Source organism: Lupinus angustifolius, chromosome LG04 (genome assembly GCF_001865875.1).
Source record: "Lupinus angustifolius cultivar Tanjil chromosome LG04, LupAngTanjil_v1.0, whole genome shotgun sequence".
Taxonomy (NCBI): domain Eukaryota; kingdom Viridiplantae; phylum Streptophyta; class Magnoliopsida; order Fabales; family Fabaceae; genus Lupinus; species Lupinus angustifolius.
In genome coordinates, this window is record NC_032012.1 from 25,102,978 (window position 1) to 25,123,196 (window position 20,219).

A 20,219-nucleotide genomic window follows, 5' to 3' on the forward strand; every position below is an offset into this window, starting at 1 on the left:
TCTTTGTCCTTCTCCTTTTCAAGTCCAGACAGAATTGGATAAACTCATTCATTGATGTTGAGATGTCAAAGCCATTTTTATCCTAAGGTGGGTATAAAGTTTGATTTTTAATTATGTGTATGGAAAATATGTTATATTCACAGTGATGATTGTTCTATCTAAAAATATCAGTATTCGATTATTAACTTAAAATGTGGTAATTGGTTGGTGTGGTTAAAAATTGCTTGAAAAGTAGACTGGTTGCAGTTTTTGTCTGAATTTGATGATTATATGGATGCTATTAATCCAATCTTGCATGCTATAATATATCATTTCGTGTATGAACATTCTCTCTTTGATGAAAATGTGAATCACAACCTTGCATATAAGCCAAGCATAGGAACTTTAATCCCCTTTTGTAACATGTAACTAATCTACTATCCATAAATATCCACACACAAAATTGCAATTCATCTCTGCTGGATCTAGTTGTAACTTTTTATTTCCAAGTTTCATTACCCTTTAAACACATCAACATTGGTCATATTATTGATGAGAAAGAAATTAATATTCAAAGTATTTGTCATCAACTAACAAAATAATGTAATGATGTAGTTATTGCACCAACACAAACATGGAAGAAACAACCCAAGAGAAAGGTACAAAATCTATCATTTACATTATCAATACACCAGAGAATCAATTATATAATCCTCCTGAGGGGTTGCCTTTAATACAGTACTAACCACCATCAACTAATGGAGTGATGGCTGCTTTCAAAATGAATCAACTATAGGTTCTATATTGAGTAGGCCAATGAATATAAAGAATTAGTGAGAAGATTTACAACTGTTAGTAATACACTTATCTAGAAATTGACTGAGCTGGGAAGTATACAATTGCGGGTCATTTCGGAAGTGGTCAACATGGGGTGAGGAGACAAAATTGCATGCCCTCACATCATGTCCAGCCCTACGCTGTGTCTCGACAAATGATTCCACTGAATCTGCAGGTATAACACGGTCTGCAGAGCTATAGATGTATAATTGCGGACAGCTTGGTTGCTTCGATGATAACAGGCTCAAAACATCAGAGAGCCTCCTGCATATTAATAAGATCAATGAAATTAGGACTACATAATGATAATGTCTTTTGATATTTGATAATAATGGCAAGTATATGCATTACTAACATTAAAATACTTATACATGGCCTCTCCTACACTCGGACACAGGTTTTATGTACTACATTAATTTATGATTGGTCATGTCATGTGAACTAATGCCAAAGAGATCATGGTGATTCCTAATGTCCTATTCTAGAACAACAGTGATACAGTAATTCATTTAATGGCTTATAAAGCTGCTGTGTTCTCATGGAGTCATATTTGAATCACTAAGTTGTAACTTGTAAGTTTAATCATATTGCCGAATCATCCAAGGGTTGTTTTTTATCAGCTTGATCTTAACTACAACTGTTTAAAAGTAAATTAATTTCTAGAAGAATACTTCGGATTCAGATCAAAGACAAGCTAGACTTGAGATGAAATATAATTTTCAAACAACAATTACGTAGAAAAGCAATGATTAGAGAGACATTACCTATTCACTGCAGGGAGATATAGAATGACCTCAAAAAATTTCTTTAGTATTAGTAGCAAAGCTGCTTCTGTTGCTGCAGGTTTGGATCCTGAAGCTTCATCACTGCCAGTTGACTCATCGGAAAATACACGTCCTTTTGTAGCTACACTGTTTTTCTTGAGAAATGCTGCTGAAAACCCAGAGGCCCAGACCTGAAAAGATAATCAGATAATAAATATCTTATCTAGCAGAAATCATGTACTAGTTCACTCCAAGTCTAAATATAAAAAACTCAATAAACTTCAAGGCTTCTAAAAATGATAATTGCATCCTTTCCTCCAAATTTTTGCCATGCCAAAAAAACGCCAAAGAAAACAGAAAAGTGAAACAAATGTTCAAATGCCAAGGTATCAATTCATCAATGAGTTACAATTCAACAAGGAAACTTAGATACACAAATTTGGAAAGGACACAGATAGAAACAGCAGCATTCACACTAGAGAAGAAAGCAAACAGCATACGACACATTTACGAAAAACTAAACTGACAATTGCAATAATCCTTACATGTGGGTCAGGGTATGAAACAGGTGCAGAATCAACAATACAGCCCCTAATCCTTTCCATTACAGATGGATCCTGCTTTTGTAAATGCTCCAAAATAACCCCATATCTGCAACAACGTAGACCAGACCAATCAAGCAATGAACAAATAGCATCCATAAAAGAAGAAGAACACTGATAATTTATGCTTATACATAAAAACTCTCGCTTACGTTAACCAACCGGTGTTGCTGAAAGTATGAAAGACTAGATTCTTTTCATTCTCCCCTTCTAACCAATCAGCCAAGTGGTCCACAAGCAAATGAACATTCTCCTCTGCTTTTCCTCCAGGCTGATAACTCAAGACCTCGCTCATCGGAAAAGTAAATGTAATTACATGATATCCCTTCGAAGTATACCATTCTGCATACTTCTTCAAATGTTTCTGCCTTGCTCCCAACCATCCTAGCAACACCACCACTGTCCTCGACTTCGCCGATGAACAATTCAAATCACCTAAGGAATTTGGTTGGGGCAAATGCCATTTATACATGACATCGGAAGTTGAATTGGATATACCATTGGAGTATGCAGATGGCCGTGGCACAACTCGAGACAAGTCAGCAGAATTATACAAATTCTTAACAAGAGGCGATGAAGCAACAGAAGAATGGTTTGAATTTGTAACAGAATTGTGGCTATAACTTGGTACACGGAAATTAACATCAGGTATAGGTGCACGAATTTGAGAAACAAAAGAGAAATCAGAAAGCTTAGAAACTGAAATTTGAGAAACCCATGATGGTTTTGATTCTGAAAATGTGTTACAAGAAGGAGAATGTACTAAATTTGAGGTAGAGCAATCACCCTTTGATTTAGGGAATTTATCTGAAATTTCGCCAGAGAAAGAAGCCACCGCAACCGCCGCCGCAGCCACAAGAGGACGTTGAATGGCCCCAGAAAACGAACTCATTGTAGAAATTCAATGCAAGAAAAAAACAATATCTAATTTCCGAAACCCTGACCAATAAAATAAAACCCAACCTGTAAAAAATGAAAATTGATATAAAAGATGAGAACTTTTATGAAAAATGAAGAGAACCCATGAAAGAAAAACAAAAAGGGTAGGCGAGAATGTAAGAATTGAGAAGGAAAAAAAGTGAATAAAAGAAAGAACGCAAGGATATTCGAAAGATTATTCTGAAAAGCGATACCTTTCTTAATTCTGGGAAAAGCTGTTTTGAATAAATTCGGGCTGTCAACTTCGTTTGGATTCGACAGCCCGATGTGTGAACACGCTTCGCCGACCCAGAAAGAACTCGTTTTGTCAAATGGGGTTACTTTTTTTCTATTTCTTTATTATCTTTTTCTGCAAAGGAATGAGAATGAAGCAACAAGATTCAGCCACGTCTAGGACATTGTCCTACACAAGAGGGATTTAAAGGGGAATTATTACTTGTGCTTCCAATAATTGGGGAACCTAGATTCACGCTTTTACCCACCTTCAAAAGTCATTTTTATAAACGCTTCATTGGTTGTTCAACTTGGTCAAAATAAGTATCTATTTTTTTTGGGGTTATTTAGTTAATGAAGAGTCTAAACAATTTAGTTTATGACCTTATACATATAAGATTCTTTTGGGTTATTTAGTTAATGAAGACTCTAAACAATTTAGTTTATGACCTTATACATATAAGTTTAGACTAGAGTGTTATATATAACTACAAGGTTTAGGATATGAATAATACAATAATAAGTTTTGCATAAATTATTTTCTTATAAGTTTATCATATAATATATTTAACATATGTATTTTTATAAATATATTAATTATTAATGTGTCTTAAGGATTATTCTAAATCATGTAGGAAATAGAAAATAACCATTGAAGTGACAATTTTGTCCCTTTTTGGAGATCTTTGACTTTGGAAACTATAACAAAGGAAGAAAATCAAATTTCAAAGCAGGTTCTCCAATGTGGCCGGCTCCACCATGTTTGTCAAAAGTAATCTGAATACTAAATCAAATATATCATGGAATCATCAAATATTTGACTTTGAAAATAGTCTAATAATAATCAACTTCCAACAATGCAGCTTTACACTAGTAATGAACAAAATTAAGTAAAAAAATTGCTAAAAGTTAGATTGACCGAGGAGTCAAATATTTTACTTAATAATGAAACAAATAATAGGCCAGCTATGGAAATGTGGTTCATCAAAACTTGTCCCAATATCAATGCAACCCTGACCAGTAACCCCATCATAAGGAAATCATGTATAGAGAACTAAGCTAGTGACAATATGAGTTCGAGGTATAGTCATTATTCATTGAAATGCTTCAAAACCATCACTGTCCCCAGGACCAATTCCCACTTTTTCCACCAGATTTATGCTTAAGTCTTATGTCTGTAATTACTATGTCTTTTGAAGCAGCCTTGCACATATCATAGACAGTTAAACCAGCAACAGACACTGCTGTCATTGCTTCCATCTCAACCCCGGTTTTGCCTGTTGATGCAGCTTCCCCTTCTATTGTTACACTGAAGTCCTCATGATTTAATCTCAAATCCACTTGCACATGTGTAAGGCTTATGTTATGGCACAATGGAATGAGGTTGCTAGTTTGCTTTGCTGCAGTTATGCCGGCAATTTTTGCCACAGTAAGCACGTCTCCTTTTGCCATTTGATTGGCCATCACCAAATCAAACACTCTCTTTCCAAGAATTACCTTGCAATTAGCGATGGCAGCTCTCTTACTGCTTTCTTTTGGAGACACATCCACCATTTGAGCTTCCCCTGAATTGCCGGTGTGAGTCAATTCAAAAGAACTTTCGCCTATCTTTTGAGATGACAGTCGGGGTTCTTCATTCACATGAATGTTGTCTCCAGAGCTAGCTAGTCCTTCGGGAGGAGGCTCGCCAAATACTGATTCCATTTCCTGAAATGGAATAAACAATTTATCATGGATACCAGTAATTCTACCAACATCTCCTGTACAGGTGAAACAAAACCTTTATAGTAGATATCGAACAGCAAACTATGACTCATTTGGAGGATAAACCTTTAAGTTTAGGAAAATAGCTTATGAGAATAAATTTATGGCAGCCTCATGCACTTGGCCACACTTATCTTAGAATAAAGTTATGAAAATAGTTTACGACATTTCTATAATCTCTTTTAACTTATTTCAATAGGGTTATCAGGGAAGCTTATGAAAATACGCTATTTCTAAAAAACATACAAATAAGTGCTTAATTAAACTGATTACCCAAGCATGCCATATCCAAAAAAGAGATGAACATCCAACAAGTGGATTTGATCTCTTTGCACTAGGCTAGAATATTAAGTAGTTCTATATTGTTTTCAAGGTCATACACTATCAATAGCAGAACAAAGCAAAGAAAGGCTTTCACCTTATTAAGTTCTTGAATAGCACTTGCATAGTCATGGCTACCAGAAGAGCTGAACATCCTTTTTGACTGAGGACAGGCGGCTACTATTCTTCGAAGAAACATTTTAGGCAGGTCCTGGTTCTTATTCTGCAGCTGCAAAAAAAAAGGAGAATTTATTTGACAAAACATATTTACTTAATAGTCATACAAAGCAAACTAATCTCTCATATGGAACAGATGCTAGTTAAACTTTAAAGCTTTTGCAACTCTTGCATTTGGATGGAGAGTAATGCAAAATGCTCACATCTTTATGCAAAGAGAAACGTGGACAGAAAAGCCCATAGTCAACATGATACATGGTACAGGATTCTACGTGGTTCGTCATTTTTTACATTATTATCACATAAATTCCTCTATGACTAATCCGATAAGTGGTACATGGAATTCACTACGGGTTAGCCCAAACAAGGGAATCATATGTAACTCATGTTAGTCCCTCCGTTACACACGTTTTCCGTTAAGTCTCTCGAAGTACCTTAATTTCCACTCCAAGTAAGAAAACTGGAAGACAAAATGACGTAGTTGTGCAAAAAGTAATTAAAAATAATAATAAACGCAAAACAAGAAAACGGTGCGTTTTTTGTTTCTCCTTAACCCCATATTTGTACAAGACCATTCTCAATTTCATCTGGGATTAAATCACTGAGTTTGTCCCATTAATTATCGGTCATCATCACGTATAAAAAAACTCAAAATAAATATAAAAACAAAACCTGATATAAGATAAAGTGGAGGAATGGATAAACCTAAGTATAAATTGATGGATTTTCAGGTTTATGGAAAAGAAAAGTGTACCAAATTCATTTGACAGTTATGTTGATAACTAACTATGAAAGAAAGATGAGTGGAGAGAAGAGAAACGAAACATACCTGTCCTATGTGATACAAGGCAACACAGTAACATACGAACATTCATTTTCTTCTTAGTTGTTCATTAGTTTTTTTCTCTCCAAAACGGCATCGTTTCCATTTCCCTTAGGGCATGTAGCAAGTATGTTATTATGGGAAGCAATTTTGTTTCCACTTTTTGTATCACTTCATATACCATATTGGTTAAAAAAATTTATTTTAAGTTAAAATTATAATTATTAAATATTGTTTTGTAGAGTAACACAAAACAGAGAGATATCAGATGTTGACCCGTTATTATTTTAGCTTAAAAAGGTTCCATCAACTAATGTATTGTTTCATATTTTTGAGGAGTAAGTTTATTCTGTTGAGAATCTTGAGGATCAAAGTAGTTGAATGCTTACAAATTAGCTAAAAGCTTGTAAGTTGAATGTTGAGATAAAACAATGTGAGAAATGCAATAACCTTTTCTATAAGCTCATGAGGTACTAAGTACCTTAACAAATACAAGCTTATATTTATTGAAATAAACTCATTTATCAAACACTAATATATATACATGTATAGGTGTAGGTTGAAGCTTATTTTTAAGTAAACTAACTAAATAGGTTATAAGATTCTAGTTATATTAAGATCAGAGATCATACTTTGGGTTCCTTTATTCCTACACCTATTGTGTTTAACAAAAATAATCATAATTATTTCATTGCATTTTATGCCAAATACTTGTCATATGTATTGAAGTGATATTCTACTTAGACATGACATAAGCACTTTTAAAAAATGTAGAAAAATATAAGATTAAGCTGTAAGATTTTTAGTTTCTTGCAGCAATGGACATTCAGTCCTAGTGTGCAAAACTGCAAAAGGGATAATGTAACCTGTGGAGAGATTCCACTCTGACACCAACACAAAAGAAATTGGTACTTGAGAAGTGTCTAACAATATAACTCTACTAATAAAGACAAATTTGTACTTGATTTGTTACAAAAATTGTTATTTAAAAAGGTATTATAGAAGAGCTATTCTACAACATAGAATTGCTTGCATCAGCTATTTGGAACTATCATCCCATGCATTTAGGGGAATGGATGAAAATCATCCATAAGTCAAACTATAATTTATATAGAAAGAATGGTTTAAATTGAATCTCAAGTGCTTGAATCACCAAATTCAATATGCAAGAGCTGCAGATTTTGAGCAGCAAAAATCTCACTCTCTGTTTCTACATAGACAAACTTGGTGTCAATAACTACTCTACACTGCTGAACATTATCTTGACCAAGGAAAAGAGAACACTTCTCATATAAACCTTCCTTTGGAGCTAGATTCAATAAGCAGGATTTAGGAGCAGACACCTTGTACTGCCCAACACTGAATCTTTCTTGGTCAGTGGCCATTAATATGAGACGATGTCGCCTACCCAAAAGCTCTGAGACATACCTCATGTCTCCTACGGCAAGGGCTTCACGAACACGAGTAGAGGAGACCTGTCCCCTCTCTTTCGAGTTAGTACTAGAACCTAGATTTGCAGCACTATGACTCTTGTCCATAACAGATTTTATTATGTAAGCTTCCATTCCATACTCCTCACATAGCTTTTCCAACTCCAATGCATCACCGACTGCTTTGTATCCAAATCGGTAGTTCTCACCTGCCAGAAGTTCCAGCACAGACATCTATTACAGTTTATGAGAGTAAGCATTGGTTCAATATAAATAGTACAATAAATTATGTAAATGTTCCTATTCAAGAGCAAAAACAGTAAAATATGTTAATGTGAATTTGAAAGGACATGGTACTGAAAAATCGAGCAATGTAGTGTTCCAGGTTTCTCTCACTTGGATGCAGAAAACATTTAAAGAGATGTCTAACTTTCAATTAAATTAACTTGAAAAATGCACACATAAGCAGATGAGGCTTGAATGTTTCTTATAATTCCCATAATACGAAAGTGATTGGTAAAACATAAAATTATACCAGCAACAACTCCACGAACCCCAAGCTCATTTGATAACTTTTCAACAAATTGTCGTGGAGTGAGATGCCGCACACTTGAAAATTCAACCTCAAACTCTTCTGGGATCGTATTACAACAATAAGGAACCCAAGATGAAAGAACTCGCTTCCGGTCACATTTCGCAACTATGGGAGCCCTGTTAGGGAAACATTCAACACAGTAGACATTATTTTCCCCAAGGTAATAATGTAAGGATGCACTATCTCCAATAATTTGGATTTTTAAAACATGAGTTAGGAGCTAGCAGTTAATTAATATATTTACTAAAAGTATATGAAAAGCTATTTCATCAGATACTGGAGAGCAAAATGAACTTTCGGCTGAACCCATTAGCAAAAAGTGTAAGACTATCTAATGTGGATGTAAGAGCCAGTCACATTTTCCAACCATGTAAAAAAACGAACATTATAACTGGTTTGATACAAATTACACTATTTCATACCTTTGTTCCCAACCTAGAACTTTTGCCATCCCAACAAATGATAAAAGAAATGGAGGTCCAGCTCTTGATGCTTGAATCGCAAGTTCTCGGTGACCTATGTGCAGAGCATCAAACTTTCCCAAAGCTACCATTCCCCCTGGTAATGATTAAGATAGAATCAATAATATTTTAGTTTAGAACAAATATTCCAACCCCCAAGTGAAACTCCAGTTTCGGCATTTCCTTCACTAGTTCTCTTCACCGCTGAAGTAAGCAATATTAATTTGAAAAAATAATCACAAAGTCAAAATGCATGCACAGTGAGAAAGACTAATTGACCATAATAGACTAAATAATAAGAGGACACGTGAATTCGAGGAAGAAAACGAAATAAGATATTTTTATTAAATAAATCAAGTAGATGCCCTCCTCCTATAAAAAAACATGATGACGAGGTCAACCATGGAACCAGTTCAGCTATATATCACAGTTGTTTTGTCTTTTCGTCGAAAAAAAACATGTCCTTTTACTCCAAACAACATGGACTGAATATCTAAGAACTCATATTACATATTACATTGTGGGACAATGGACATTTATATGGAAAAATGGTAAACGGAGGCATAAGGTTAAAGAGACTAAGAACCTGCCACTGCTGCTATTCGGTCGGAGGTAATTTCATGTTCATCTTCTTGTTGGCTTTAAAGAAAGAAAACAAATCAGATAATCAGATTGTTGAACAAAGCAAGATGACAAATAATGCAAATATATAAAAAAATCAGTGTGTTTGTTAATTGGTTGACTATTACAACAACCAAGCCTTAGTCTCATTATGTCGGTAAGGTAATTGATTGGCTATTACATTCACAATTTTTCATCTGAATTATTTACTGTTATAAACCAATAAATAATAAGCACCTAAAACTCAATATTGTTACTATGATGCATAAGGTAACGCAGTCCTAAGACATGAACACAGAAACTTAATGTTTAAAATTGGATTAATTATTCAAAGGGAATAAAGAACGCTAATTTTTAACCACATAATAATTTGATATGATCAGCATGTCCTTAGAATCCAACCTAAACAAAGATTATAAGCACTTCTAAGTTCAAGGCAAATAGATTAGTTTAGCTCATAGCCACACAATCTCACACGAAATCACCAAATTTTGAAAAATAAACTTCATTTAATAATAAAATAAAAAAGAACATGAAGCAACTTTGTTTGAACCAAACTTTCTGTACTATCTAGTAAACCAAACAGTAGAAATAATTGTAGAAAAAAAGGAAAGGACCCAATGAGTAGAAGAATATATTTTTGTTGATAAAATGAAGAATGGAACCTGGAAGAATGAAAAAGGAGGGGAATTTCACCAGAAGACTTAGATGGGGTGGCAGAACAGTAATAAGTAGAGGGCATTCGATTTTGGTGATTCCCAGTAATGGAATTACTTCGAAAACAAGGATTGAGAGGGCATGGGAATGAAAGGTGAGAAGTTTGAAATTGAAGAGCATAGTAATTGAATCTGAACATTGCACCATCAATGTTCTTCTTCTTCACCTTCGGAATGGTGCTGTTGTGTAAGAGATAACCGGGTGGCATGTGTTCGGGTCAGGGGTTGGTGGACCATCATTATTTGTGCTATGTGGATAATTAAAGCTATATTAGGAAAAAACTTAAGTAAGATTTACTTACTCTAATAATAAGTTTTTTATTTGGACCATCAATTTTATGAATATTACTAATGAAGTAAATGAATTTATTCTTTCAAAATATATCTTTGCTTAAAAGTTTGAGATAAATTATTAGTATATATGTGTGAAATTTGAATTAAAAGGTTTGAATCAAAATATTAAACTAAAAAAATGAAATCAATTAGTCTTTTATATTCAAGAAGTTAATGTGTATAATTTAATGACTAATTCCGAAATGATTCTTCTCAGGTGCGGGTGAAAGTTCTTGCTTAGATTTTTTTACAGAACAGTATAACAATGAATATATCTATATTTTTAATTTAATTATATTTTAATGGTTCTAAATCTTGTTTTTGTGGTGATGGACTTGTACCTTTATAATTATGGTCAATAAACGAAGGTGTCTACTAAAAATGGTTAAAGGTTTTGGTTGGGATAGAAAAGATAAACTTTATCTAGTCTTATTAGTTTTGGATACCCGAACCTGAGGTGGATGTTAATGAATGATTGATGGATGTCTCATCCAATCAACATAAGAGTAAGAGAAGAAAGGAAAGCGGGCAATAATAAGGTTCCAAGAATGCAGAAAAATAAGCTCCACCATCTCCTCTATTTGGAACCTCAAGTTCTCAAAGATAATTTTGTTCCTAATGTGCCAAATAGTCCAAATTGTGACAAACCAAAGAGCCACCCTTAATTGTTTTTTCTTCTTCTCCAACCATATTATGTTTTCATGAGATGCAAAGAGAGTCATTATATCATTATGAATGATAGATGTAAGACCAAAACAAGAATAAAGCTTTTGTCAAACAATATAGGATATTGAACAAGAAAAAAACAAGTGACTAGTAGTTTCCCCCAACTCACCACAAAGAGAACAAATAAGGGGATCTTGCATAGATAACCCACCTCTATGACCAAGGTTCACTTTAGTTGGAACCCCATCCAAAGCAATTCTCCACACTAAGCATTTCATCTTTGATGGAACATTAGAAGTCCAAAGCCTCTTGAAGAAAACAAGGTCCTGACTTCCTTCCACATGATGCAAAGATTGGTAAGCACTCCTGACCGAGTATTGTCCACTTATGTCATGAATCCAAATCCAAGAATCAACAATATGTTGTTTAGGCGNTTAGGCGTAGAGTTGTGTAGGAATCGTAGGAGACCTTCATATTCTTCTTCCTCCCAAACGAACAAGTTTCTTCTCCAATGTATGTTCCAAGACCAAACCCCATTGCTCCAAGCACCCAAGGATGCAACAGTTGCATCTTTTTCTAAAGCCACCTGAAATAATCTTGCAAATGAATTTTTAAGGGTATCACTCCCCACCCATAAATCAATCCAAAATTTAATAGAAGAGCCACATCCTAAAGATCTACGAACACCATTATTTACCCAACCACAACCTATTCCCTCTCTGGACTGACTAAGATTGCCTAACCTCTCCACCAAGCAGAACCCATCTTGAAACACTCTAATTCACCACCCCCTCCACTACTTAGAAACTCATCCCCATATCTCGATTTTAAAACTTTTACCCAAAGAGACTCCCCCTCACATAACAAATGTCATCTCCATTTACCTAAAAGAGCTAAGTTAAAAAGGAATAAGTTTTTCAGCCCAAGACCACCTTCTTCTTTAGGCCTACAAACTTTCACCCACCTCACCCAATGAATCCCTTTTCTCTCGTCACCCTTTCCCCAAAGGAAACGCCTTTGAATTTTGTCAATCATATTAATAACAGAAATTGGAGCTTTAAAGAATGAAAAGAGATAGATAGGAAGAGAACATAATACCGATTTTAGAAGAGTTACCCTACCGCCAAAGGAGATGAGCTTGTGCTTCCAAAGAGAGAGTTTCTTTTTGAATGAATCAATGATAGGAGACCAAGTAGAGAGCCTTTTAGGATTTGCACCAACAGGAATACCCAAGAACTTAAAGGGGATAAAGCCAACAGCACAATACAATTTATCAACCGCCTTCGTAACAAAATCACGACTTGAGTTAAGACCCATGAAACAACTTTTATGAAAGTTAATTTTCAGCCCAGACGCCAACTCGATGCATTTCAGGATACTTTTAAGCACCATAATGTTATGCTCGGAATTCTCTCCAATAAGAAGGGTGTCATCCGCATATTGCATGTGAGAAATAGGAACCTCATCTTTACCAACCTTATACCCACTATCAATGTTCTTCGAAACTGCAGCCCGCATGATGCCACTAAGACCTTCAGCAACTATTAGAAAAAGAAAAGGTTGTATAGGATCACCTTGCCTTAGTCCACGAGCCATAGTAAACTCTTTGGTAGGACTCCCATTCACCAAGATAGATACAAAGTTAGAATGAAGTAAGTTTTTAATCCACACCCTCCATTTGAGACAGAAACCCAACCTCTTCATCATATAAAGGAGAAAATCCCAGTTCACTGAATCATACGCCTTTTCAAAATCCACTTTAAGAATGACGCAATCTCCTCTTTTCTTCTTCCTAGCTTGGTCAACTACCTCGTTAACCACCACCACCCCATCCATGATGAATCTACCTTTGATGAAAGCAGATTGACATTCAGAAATAACCAAGTGAATGACCTTTTTAAGTCTAGCGGCAAGCAACTTCGAAACGATCTTTTGGATACAGCCAATAAGGGAGATGGGTCTGTATTCATTAAGGCTATGTGGACAATTGTTCTTCGGGATTAGAACAATAAATGACGCATTACACCCTCTAGGAAAATTCCCAAACCTATAGAAATCCTCCACCATACTGATTATATCATTCTTAAGGCAATCCCAGTACTTTTTAAAAAAAGTAAAATTATAATCATCAGGTCCAGGGCTTTTATCACCATTGCAGCTCCAAACTGTATCCTTGATCTCATCTACCTCAAATGTAGCAGTTAGGAAAACATTATTCTCTTCAGACAAACAATTGAAATCGATACCATCAAGAGAAGGTCTACTCCAATGGCGCTCTTCAAACTTTGCCTCAAAGAATGATCTAATGTGAGATTTAATTCTGACTGGATCTTCAATCCACTCACCATCAATAGTCAAACCTGTGATCTTCTTGAAACTCTGATTCTTATTGATGCATAAGTGAAAGAACTTCGAGTTAGAATCACCTTCACGGATCCATCTTTGTCTGGATTTTTGCAACAAAATATTGTCCTTTTGGTATGAGAGACGCCACAGTTCAGCAGTAGCCGATCGTCTAGATATGACATCTCCCTCCGATAAACTACAAGAGCTACTTTTAGCATCAAGAGAGTTAATAGCTTCCACCTTATCTTCAATTTGCCTATCCAGCATACCGATCTGTTCTTTATTCCAACTCTTTGAGACCACTTTAAGTTTCTTTAATTTCTCTTTAAACACAAAAGAACCCCTTCCACTGATAACTAAATTCTTCCATTCATCAACAACTCACTTCCCAAAACGTTGATATGAAAGCCAGCAATTATTGGTGCGAAAAGGTGTCGGACCCCAATCTGAAACATCAATCTTGAGCATAATTGGACAATGATCTGAAAAAGTCATCGGAAGACCCAATTGAACCAGTCTGCCCCATTTAGCCAACCATCCATCATTCACAAGAAACCTGTCAATCCTACTCATTGTCTTTCCATTAGAATGAAACCAAGTAAACTTCTTTCCAGATAGAGGTAAATCAAACATCTCCAGATCAAGCATAAATTGATTAAATTCCTCACATTCCCTTCTATTAACACGAAGACCAACTCCTATACTTTCTATATGTTTTCTGATGCTTCTAAAATGTTTCTCTCATAGAGAGAAAATATTAGAAAATCATATGGCATAATTCACTATTAATTAAGTAGAAACAATAGACATATTACTTTGTGGATCGAAAGTGAGAGAAAAAGATAAAATATATATCTTACATAGAAAACAAAGAGGAAATGCATATACATAATGTAAAAGGGTCAATATTATTCTTAATTGTGGATAATAAGCAATGATTTTTATGATAATATGATTTTCATTATGTATTTAGTGATTTATAAGAAATATGTTATTTATTTGGAATTTCATAATAACCATTATTAATTAATTACTTTGTTAAAAGTATGTATGTTCCCTTGTACTAGATTTTGACAAATAATTTGTTTGTTGTTAGGTCTTGCATGATTAATATATTTCCTTTTAAGTAGGATACCCACTATCTTGTTTGATGGCAAAACAAATTATTTATGATTGCTAGGAATGATAGCTTATTTAACTTTAAACTCTGAATTCTAAACTTGAATCCAAATTTGAATTTACCAGGGTTGAAAACAATGTTATCTTTTCCGACCATATCGGATTTTAAGTAATCTAAGCCTGACGGGAAACAAACATGAAACCTATATTATTCATGAATAATCTCTGTGAAATAATCTTCTGCCTCCTTCTTCCTTTAGTTAGCAAACTAACTTCATTCAAAAAGTGGACTCATGTTTTGTTTAAAGAAATCATACAAAACATGCGTCTAACTCATGCGTATGTTTTATTATTTATTAATTTACTATATGTCAATCAGATTCGAGGTAAGGTATTAGTTACTAAACCCGAACCTAAATTCGAAAATCAAACTCAGTAAAACCCGAACCTAATCATAATTGATTTCCTCGTTAAATTTGGGTTGAGTTCGAATAAGTACCCATATATTCAATTTCCAATAACATCCCTAATTGTTGCTATCAAATATCATTGAAGTATTAGATCTCCATGAGCTTACATAAAAAGTTACACATACCTTTAAACCTTCATCAAAAAATTATCTTTTTTTTGTCTTTGTAGGATTATGCAAGGAATTACTAGATATTTAGTATGTGTTTTCACTTATATATTATTTTATTTTAGTGGGTAAATTTTGAACTTTCAACCTCCTTATTATTTCAATCCTTAAATTATATATTCTAATAACTACTTGACCACATTGTAACCCCTATTTTTGTGAAGTTGTTAAAGATTAGTCATTAATTGTAGGATTGTATGATCATCTTTACTATTCAAGTGTAGCATGTGATAAACGTAAGTATGTTAAAGTAAATTTATCCATCAAAGTTTATATAAAACGGTTTTAAAGACTTATACTTAGGGGTGGGAACGCTTTTGAAATATCATAAGATTGATTTTAATCGAAGGCTCGGTGGAGTTCAAATAATGGGAGGTGGATAGCCAAAAGAAGACATCTGAATTTAAACACTTACACTTAGTGTTAAGCAACTTAGTCATTTAAATCGTATTTATTGTGGCATTAGAATGAACTTTTGCCTTGTTTTACCATAACTTTTAGACCCTATTCATGTTATCTCCCTAGATTTAAATCGAATCACTAACAACAAATTCAATATTCTTTTTAAGTTAAATAATAAATTTATTGGATTATAAAAACATGGTATTATAAGGAAATGTTTTTCCTTAGTGCATTTATATTGCAGTAGTTCACTAACAATGAGTTAATCTAGTGGTGTAAAGTTCAACTAGATCCCAAAAATCAAGAATTCGATTACTGGAAACGACACACATTAGGAGGGGCAACCACGAACCAAAAAGGGATTAGTTCCTTACCCAAAAAAGTGAGGAGATACTCTTGATAGTACCAAATGTATACATAATTCCTACAGTTGCCAATTCAGGTGAAGTTAGAGCTAGAAAATAACCATTCTATATACCATTTTCAATTTGCAGTTTGAACGAGTTAGAATTCCAGATATGCAAGTTAAAAAACAATATAACTTCTGAACGTGCCGGGCAAATCATCCTCCAAACCCTGAAACAACATGATATAATTGTTCATTCATTATCTGTCAAATACATTAGCAAACTTTGTTGCCAATGCCTGGAAAGTTGAAGGCTGCATTCTCCAACCACCACCATTGCATGCGCCATGCGGGCTGCACCATCCTCCAAATCAATTTAGAGTATCAATTTTGTATTTGTTCCAAACATTAAATTAAGATTCTTAATGATTCCAATTTCAAAACAATACAAATTGGAATCAGGGTTCTGCATCATAATTCCAGTTTTGTAGTACAAAATGACCCTCCAATATTATGCAATTGAAAAACCAGTCCTAGTTCCATCAATACTTTCTAAATTTCAATCGCCATTGCTTTACTTGATTTTCTAAAACACGGTTCCAAATTACCTTTTCGGAGATGCCCAAAGTTTAACAAAAACAATTAAGCATACAACATCACTGACCATAACAAACAATTAACATCACTGACCTTCAAACCACCTGTTTTGCTTTTCTAAGGTACAATGCCTTGAAATAAAGAAATTGAATTCTATACCTACAACTTGTTAGGTTGAAGATGATAATTGCTTCAGTTTTGCCTGTAAAACAATCCCCACTTCATCTGCTACATTTTTCTTCTTAGAAGCAACCTGCAGTAATGGATTTAGCTTCTTTTTCAGTTATCATGGACAAGGTAAAATGTAACAAGTGATTTTTTCTTACCCACAAAATTATTGTAAAGGTGAACATATACAAGTGGTGAAAAGGTAATTTAGTTGAAAATAAAAGGGAGAAATATTGTTTAGTCCATATACAAATTTGGTGCTGAACTTTTTATCTGGGAAGGAAAAAATATTTTACTTTAATAATGACATTTAGCATAAAAAATGGCAACTTGGTGCACGAGACTTTCACTTAGTTGAGTATGAGGAGGTTAGTTATTCGCAGCCTTACCCACAAGCAGAAAGATTGTTTCGAGTATTTGAACATGCTACCTCTTGGCCACTATGAGGCAACCTTATTGTTGCATCGAGGTTCACCCTATAATGATCTCATTTACCATAAACATATGAAACCACCACCTTCCTTACGAAATAACAACACTTGATATTGTGATTATTTTACTGGAAATACAATATTTGAATGATAACTTTAGTGCATATACATATATCATCATATCATCAGAACAGATTGTTGACATGAATTTTACCTCCACGAGTTGATCAAAGTTAGACTTCAATAAGTTGATTTTGCGCTCACAATAATCTTTCCCTTCAGCCATTGTTTTCTGTTTATTTTGAGAAACACAATGAGTACTTACAAATCGGAGCAAAAAAAGGCCTAAAACTTTTGTGACGCCTCATAATTGAATTTGAACACAACAATCCTATTTACGAACAAAAGAGACTGCAACGATTCTCGAATAAAACAATCCAATCAAGTAACGAAAATCAACATACACAATTGAACTAATTACATACACGAGATTAATTTCTTTAATTCATATAGAATCAATAAACGGTAGGTTTTGAAGTGAAGTGACGTCACCTCAATGAAGTAACCGGTTCCAACATCGACGAGGACGTTATCGGCGTCATCGAGAGTGGCGGGAACGTAAAGAGAAGCGGTGAGAGGGACGAGCATCTTCTTACCCTGAGGGCGGAGAGAGAGATCATTGAGGGCGGTGGTAGCGATCTCAAGGCGAGTGGTGGCGGTGCGAATATTGGAGAGACTATCTTGGAGAAGATTCACCTCCAAATCGGTTTGTTCCTTCACTGCTTTCAACTGTTCCACGCTCATTCTCTCCAAAGCTATTCCCACATTTCCACTCCCACTTTTCGACGACGCCATTTTTCTTCTTCTTACGAACCCTAAGCTACAACAATGGGATTCCAAATCAAACGTCACAGAGTTAGACTCAAATTTGTATTTATATTTCGGTTTTCACCCTTTTATTCTCATAAATTGTATTATTCGCCCCTTATCTTCTTTGATATGTTGCTATAACCTTTTTTTTTTAATCGTGAATATTACCAATTTGGTATTCGAATTATTCAAAATGTTGCTTAATTAGTTGGGTATGTGATATATTAATATGTCAAAAATAAATATTATGTAATTATGTTTTAAATATTCAAGGCACAAATAGTATCACTTAGAAGAATTTGTGACTACTACATCTTGGTTCAAAAGACATTTCACAACTGACAAGAGTTATAGTTGTCAATCCAAGATTGGACAAAGTGAGTCCATTTTGAGACACTCGAATCTTGACAAGTCGATTTGACAAAATGAATCAATTCTGAGTACTCTTGGATCTTGACTAGTCGATTAGACAATCTAAAAAGATATGTTGTTGATTAGATAAGATCAAAACTACAATACATATACCACTTTTTATCATATGTCTGCCACACCACCTCCACCATCTATAGCTCATTCATACCGTCCTACATGAAGACTAAAAAACAGTGCCTAAAATGGTTATTCCTCTATCTTTTGAGGACCACAGTGGTGATTTGATCATTTCTACTTATAGTGTGTTTTCATGAATGGAACATATGAAATTAAGTTGAATGAAAATAGTTTAAATGATGAAGACATGATATGCTATATAGCAAGATAAGTTATAATTATCGACAATATCGGACAATGATGATCTTGATATGGTAATGAAAATAAACAATGATGGCGGTGGATGTGCTATTCAAGTGTAAAAATGTGAAGGGAACATTACATTATCTAATCGTTCTGCTTTCCAGCTCAAGATAGAAAATACACAATAAAATACATAAATATGATAGTCATATTATATATTAATGGTTTATGAATTACATTTTTTTGGGTGATATATTACTGGTTTATGAATTACATTACAATAAGACAAACACACTTTTATATATTGGCTCTCCTTTTTCGTTTTTTGTGCCCCGTTGATATAAAGGATGACATTATGGTGGATAGACTAAATAATCTGAATTATATAAGAATTATAATATGTTTATAATATTAATGTGAATATTTATACTCAATCATATTATTCATCAATTGAGTGCATTAACATTTTTCTCTAATTTAAATGTACTTTAGATCTGGGTATTGCCCATAAATACATTTTACTTGTTGCATGGCCCAATTACATAACCCGAGTGTGGGTTTGTGGCCATCAGAAATGTAGGTCCAGAATAAATTTCCAAGTAAGTTCAAAACATCCATGTGTGGGAATTTAAATATGGTCTCAAATCACAGCTAAGTGTTTTTTTACCACAACATTTAATTCCAGGGACCCATCAATTATTAGGAGTCGACCTTTTTTATCATCAATAATTAAATACGTCGGCAATCCCTAAATTTGAAAACCCCACCAATAATCAAAACACGGAAAAGTACAACACAAACAAAATGATGATCTGGTAGCAATCTCCACCACTTTCCCAATCCCTACTTGTCTTGTTTTTCTTATTTATTGTTTTTGTAGTTTCTCACATGTATCCTCGCGCATTCTAGGTAATCTATCCGAGCTGGAAACATGCACATGTATGTGAAGTTAACTTTTTAAATGGTTATTTTTTCATGCACAAGACTCGAACTCGAAACTTTGTTTAAGGTGAATCAAACATATATCACTTGAAAATATGATTAAATTTATGTATGCTTAGTCATGGAGATACACTGAAATCAATTCTTTCCTTAACACTCCAACTAACATTTCTGTTTAACAAGTAATGAGACATTAAAAATAATTGTTTATGGTAGTGGATATCAATGGTTGTGGAGATCCTATTTCAAGGAGCATTCAGCATTGTGTGTCCTTTTTTGGGATGATAAAAAAAAGGATTGGGGGAAGAGAGGGAGCAGGGGAATATGCTAGTTTCCAATGGGTATGGCAATAAAAGCCAAAGTGATGAGAATCAGTTTCAATATCTCA

At 34.3% G+C, this 20,219-nt stretch overlaps 4 protein-coding genes across 5 annotated transcripts; all 4 read right to left on the reverse strand.

Annotated features, from left to right (window-relative positions):
• LOC109346531 (transmembrane protein 53) lies at window positions 571–3,560 on the reverse strand. The gene is made up of 5 exons (XM_019586132.1): window positions 3,316–3,560; window positions 2,335–3,145; window positions 2,126–2,231; window positions 1,581–1,771; window positions 571–1,080 (listed from the first exon to the last, which is right to left on the reverse strand). The coding sequence occupies exons 2-5, from the start codon at window positions 3,072–3,074 to the stop codon at window positions 810–812; spliced, it is 1,308 nt and encodes a 435-aa protein (XP_019441677.1). The 5' UTR covers window positions 3,075–3,145; window positions 3,316–3,560; the 3' UTR covers window positions 571–809.
• LOC109346532 (cyclic pyranopterin monophosphate synthase accessory protein, mitochondrial) lies at window positions 4,395–6,447 on the reverse strand. Of its 2 annotated transcripts, none has more exons than XM_019586134.1 (3): window positions 6,426–6,447; window positions 5,517–5,648; window positions 4,395–5,041 (listed from the first exon to the last, which is right to left on the reverse strand). In XM_019586134.1, the coding sequence occupies exons 2-3, from the start codon at window positions 5,616–5,618 to the stop codon at window positions 4,451–4,453; spliced, it is 693 nt and encodes a 230-aa protein (XP_019441679.1). In that variant the 5' UTR covers window positions 5,619–5,648; window positions 6,426–6,447; the 3' UTR covers window positions 4,395–4,450. The 2 variants fall into 2 exon arrangements, with proteins under 2 accessions (XP_019441679.1, XP_019441678.1); XM_019586133.1 differs by lacking the exon at window positions 6,426–6,447 and adding an exon at window positions 6,351–6,384.
• LOC109346533 (FAD synthetase 1, chloroplastic-like) lies at window positions 7,487–10,465 on the reverse strand. Its single transcript, XM_019586135.1, has 5 exons — window positions 10,192–10,465; window positions 9,492–9,544; window positions 8,867–9,002; window positions 8,385–8,560; window positions 7,487–8,058 (listed from the first exon to the last, which is right to left on the reverse strand). Exons 1-5 carry the CDS (start codon window positions 10,449–10,451, stop codon window positions 7,556–7,558), a joined length of 1,128 nt encoding a protein of 375 aa, XP_019441680.1. The 5' UTR covers window positions 10,452–10,465; the 3' UTR covers window positions 7,487–7,555.
• LOC109346534 (probable prefoldin subunit 5) lies at window positions 16,492–18,263 on the reverse strand. The gene is made up of 3 exons (XM_019586136.1): window positions 17,840–18,263; window positions 17,502–17,579; window positions 16,492–16,941 (listed from the first exon to the last, which is right to left on the reverse strand). The coding sequence occupies exons 1-3, from the start codon at window positions 18,140–18,142 to the stop codon at window positions 16,858–16,860; spliced, it is 465 nt and encodes a 154-aa protein (XP_019441681.1). The 5' UTR covers window positions 18,143–18,263; the 3' UTR covers window positions 16,492–16,857.

Bases quoted from the DNA above. Each gene is read 5' to 3' on its own strand.
- LOC109346531 (XM_019586132.1), bottom strand. From the start codon at position 3,074: ATGAGTTCGTTTTCTGGGGCCATTCAACGTCCTCTTGTGGCTGCGGCG. The intron at 2,232-2,334 runs GTAAGCGAGAGT...ACGTTGTTGCAG, and splicing joins AGCAACACCGGTTGGTTAAC to ATATGGGGTTATTTTGGAGC. The intron at 1,772-2,125 runs GTAAGGATTATT...TTATCTTTTCAG, and splicing joins TTTCATACCCTGACCCACAT to GTCTGGGCCTCTGGGTTTTC.
- LOC109346532 (XM_019586133.1), bottom strand. The intron at 5,042-5,516 runs GTGAAAGCCTTT...ATTCCATTTCAG, and splicing joins CTATTCAAGAACTTAATAAG to GAAATGGAATCAGTATTTGG.
- LOC109346533 (XM_019586135.1), bottom strand. From the start codon at position 10,451: ATGCCACCCGGTTATCTCTTACACAACAGCACCATTCCGAAGGTGAAG. The intron at 9,545-10,191 runs GTTCCATTCTTC...CTTTCTTTAAAG, and splicing joins CTCCTTTTTCATTCTTCCAG to CCAACAAGAAGATGAACATG. The intron at 8,059-8,384 runs GTATAATTTTAT...AACTTCTGGCAG, and splicing joins GGTTCGTGGAGTTGTTGCTG to GTGAGAACTACCGATTTGGA.
- LOC109346534 (XM_019586136.1), bottom strand. From the start codon at position 18,142: ATGGCGTCGTCGAAAAGTGGGAGTGGAAATGTGGGAATAGCTTTGGAG. The intron at 17,580-17,839 runs GTGACGTCACTT...CAAAATAAACAG, and splicing joins GAACCGGTTACTTCATTGAG to AAAACAATGGCTGAAGGGAA. The intron at 16,942-17,501 runs GTAAAATTCATG...CCATTACTGCAG, and splicing joins ACTTTGATCAACTCGTGGAG to GTTGCTTCTAAGAAGAAAAA.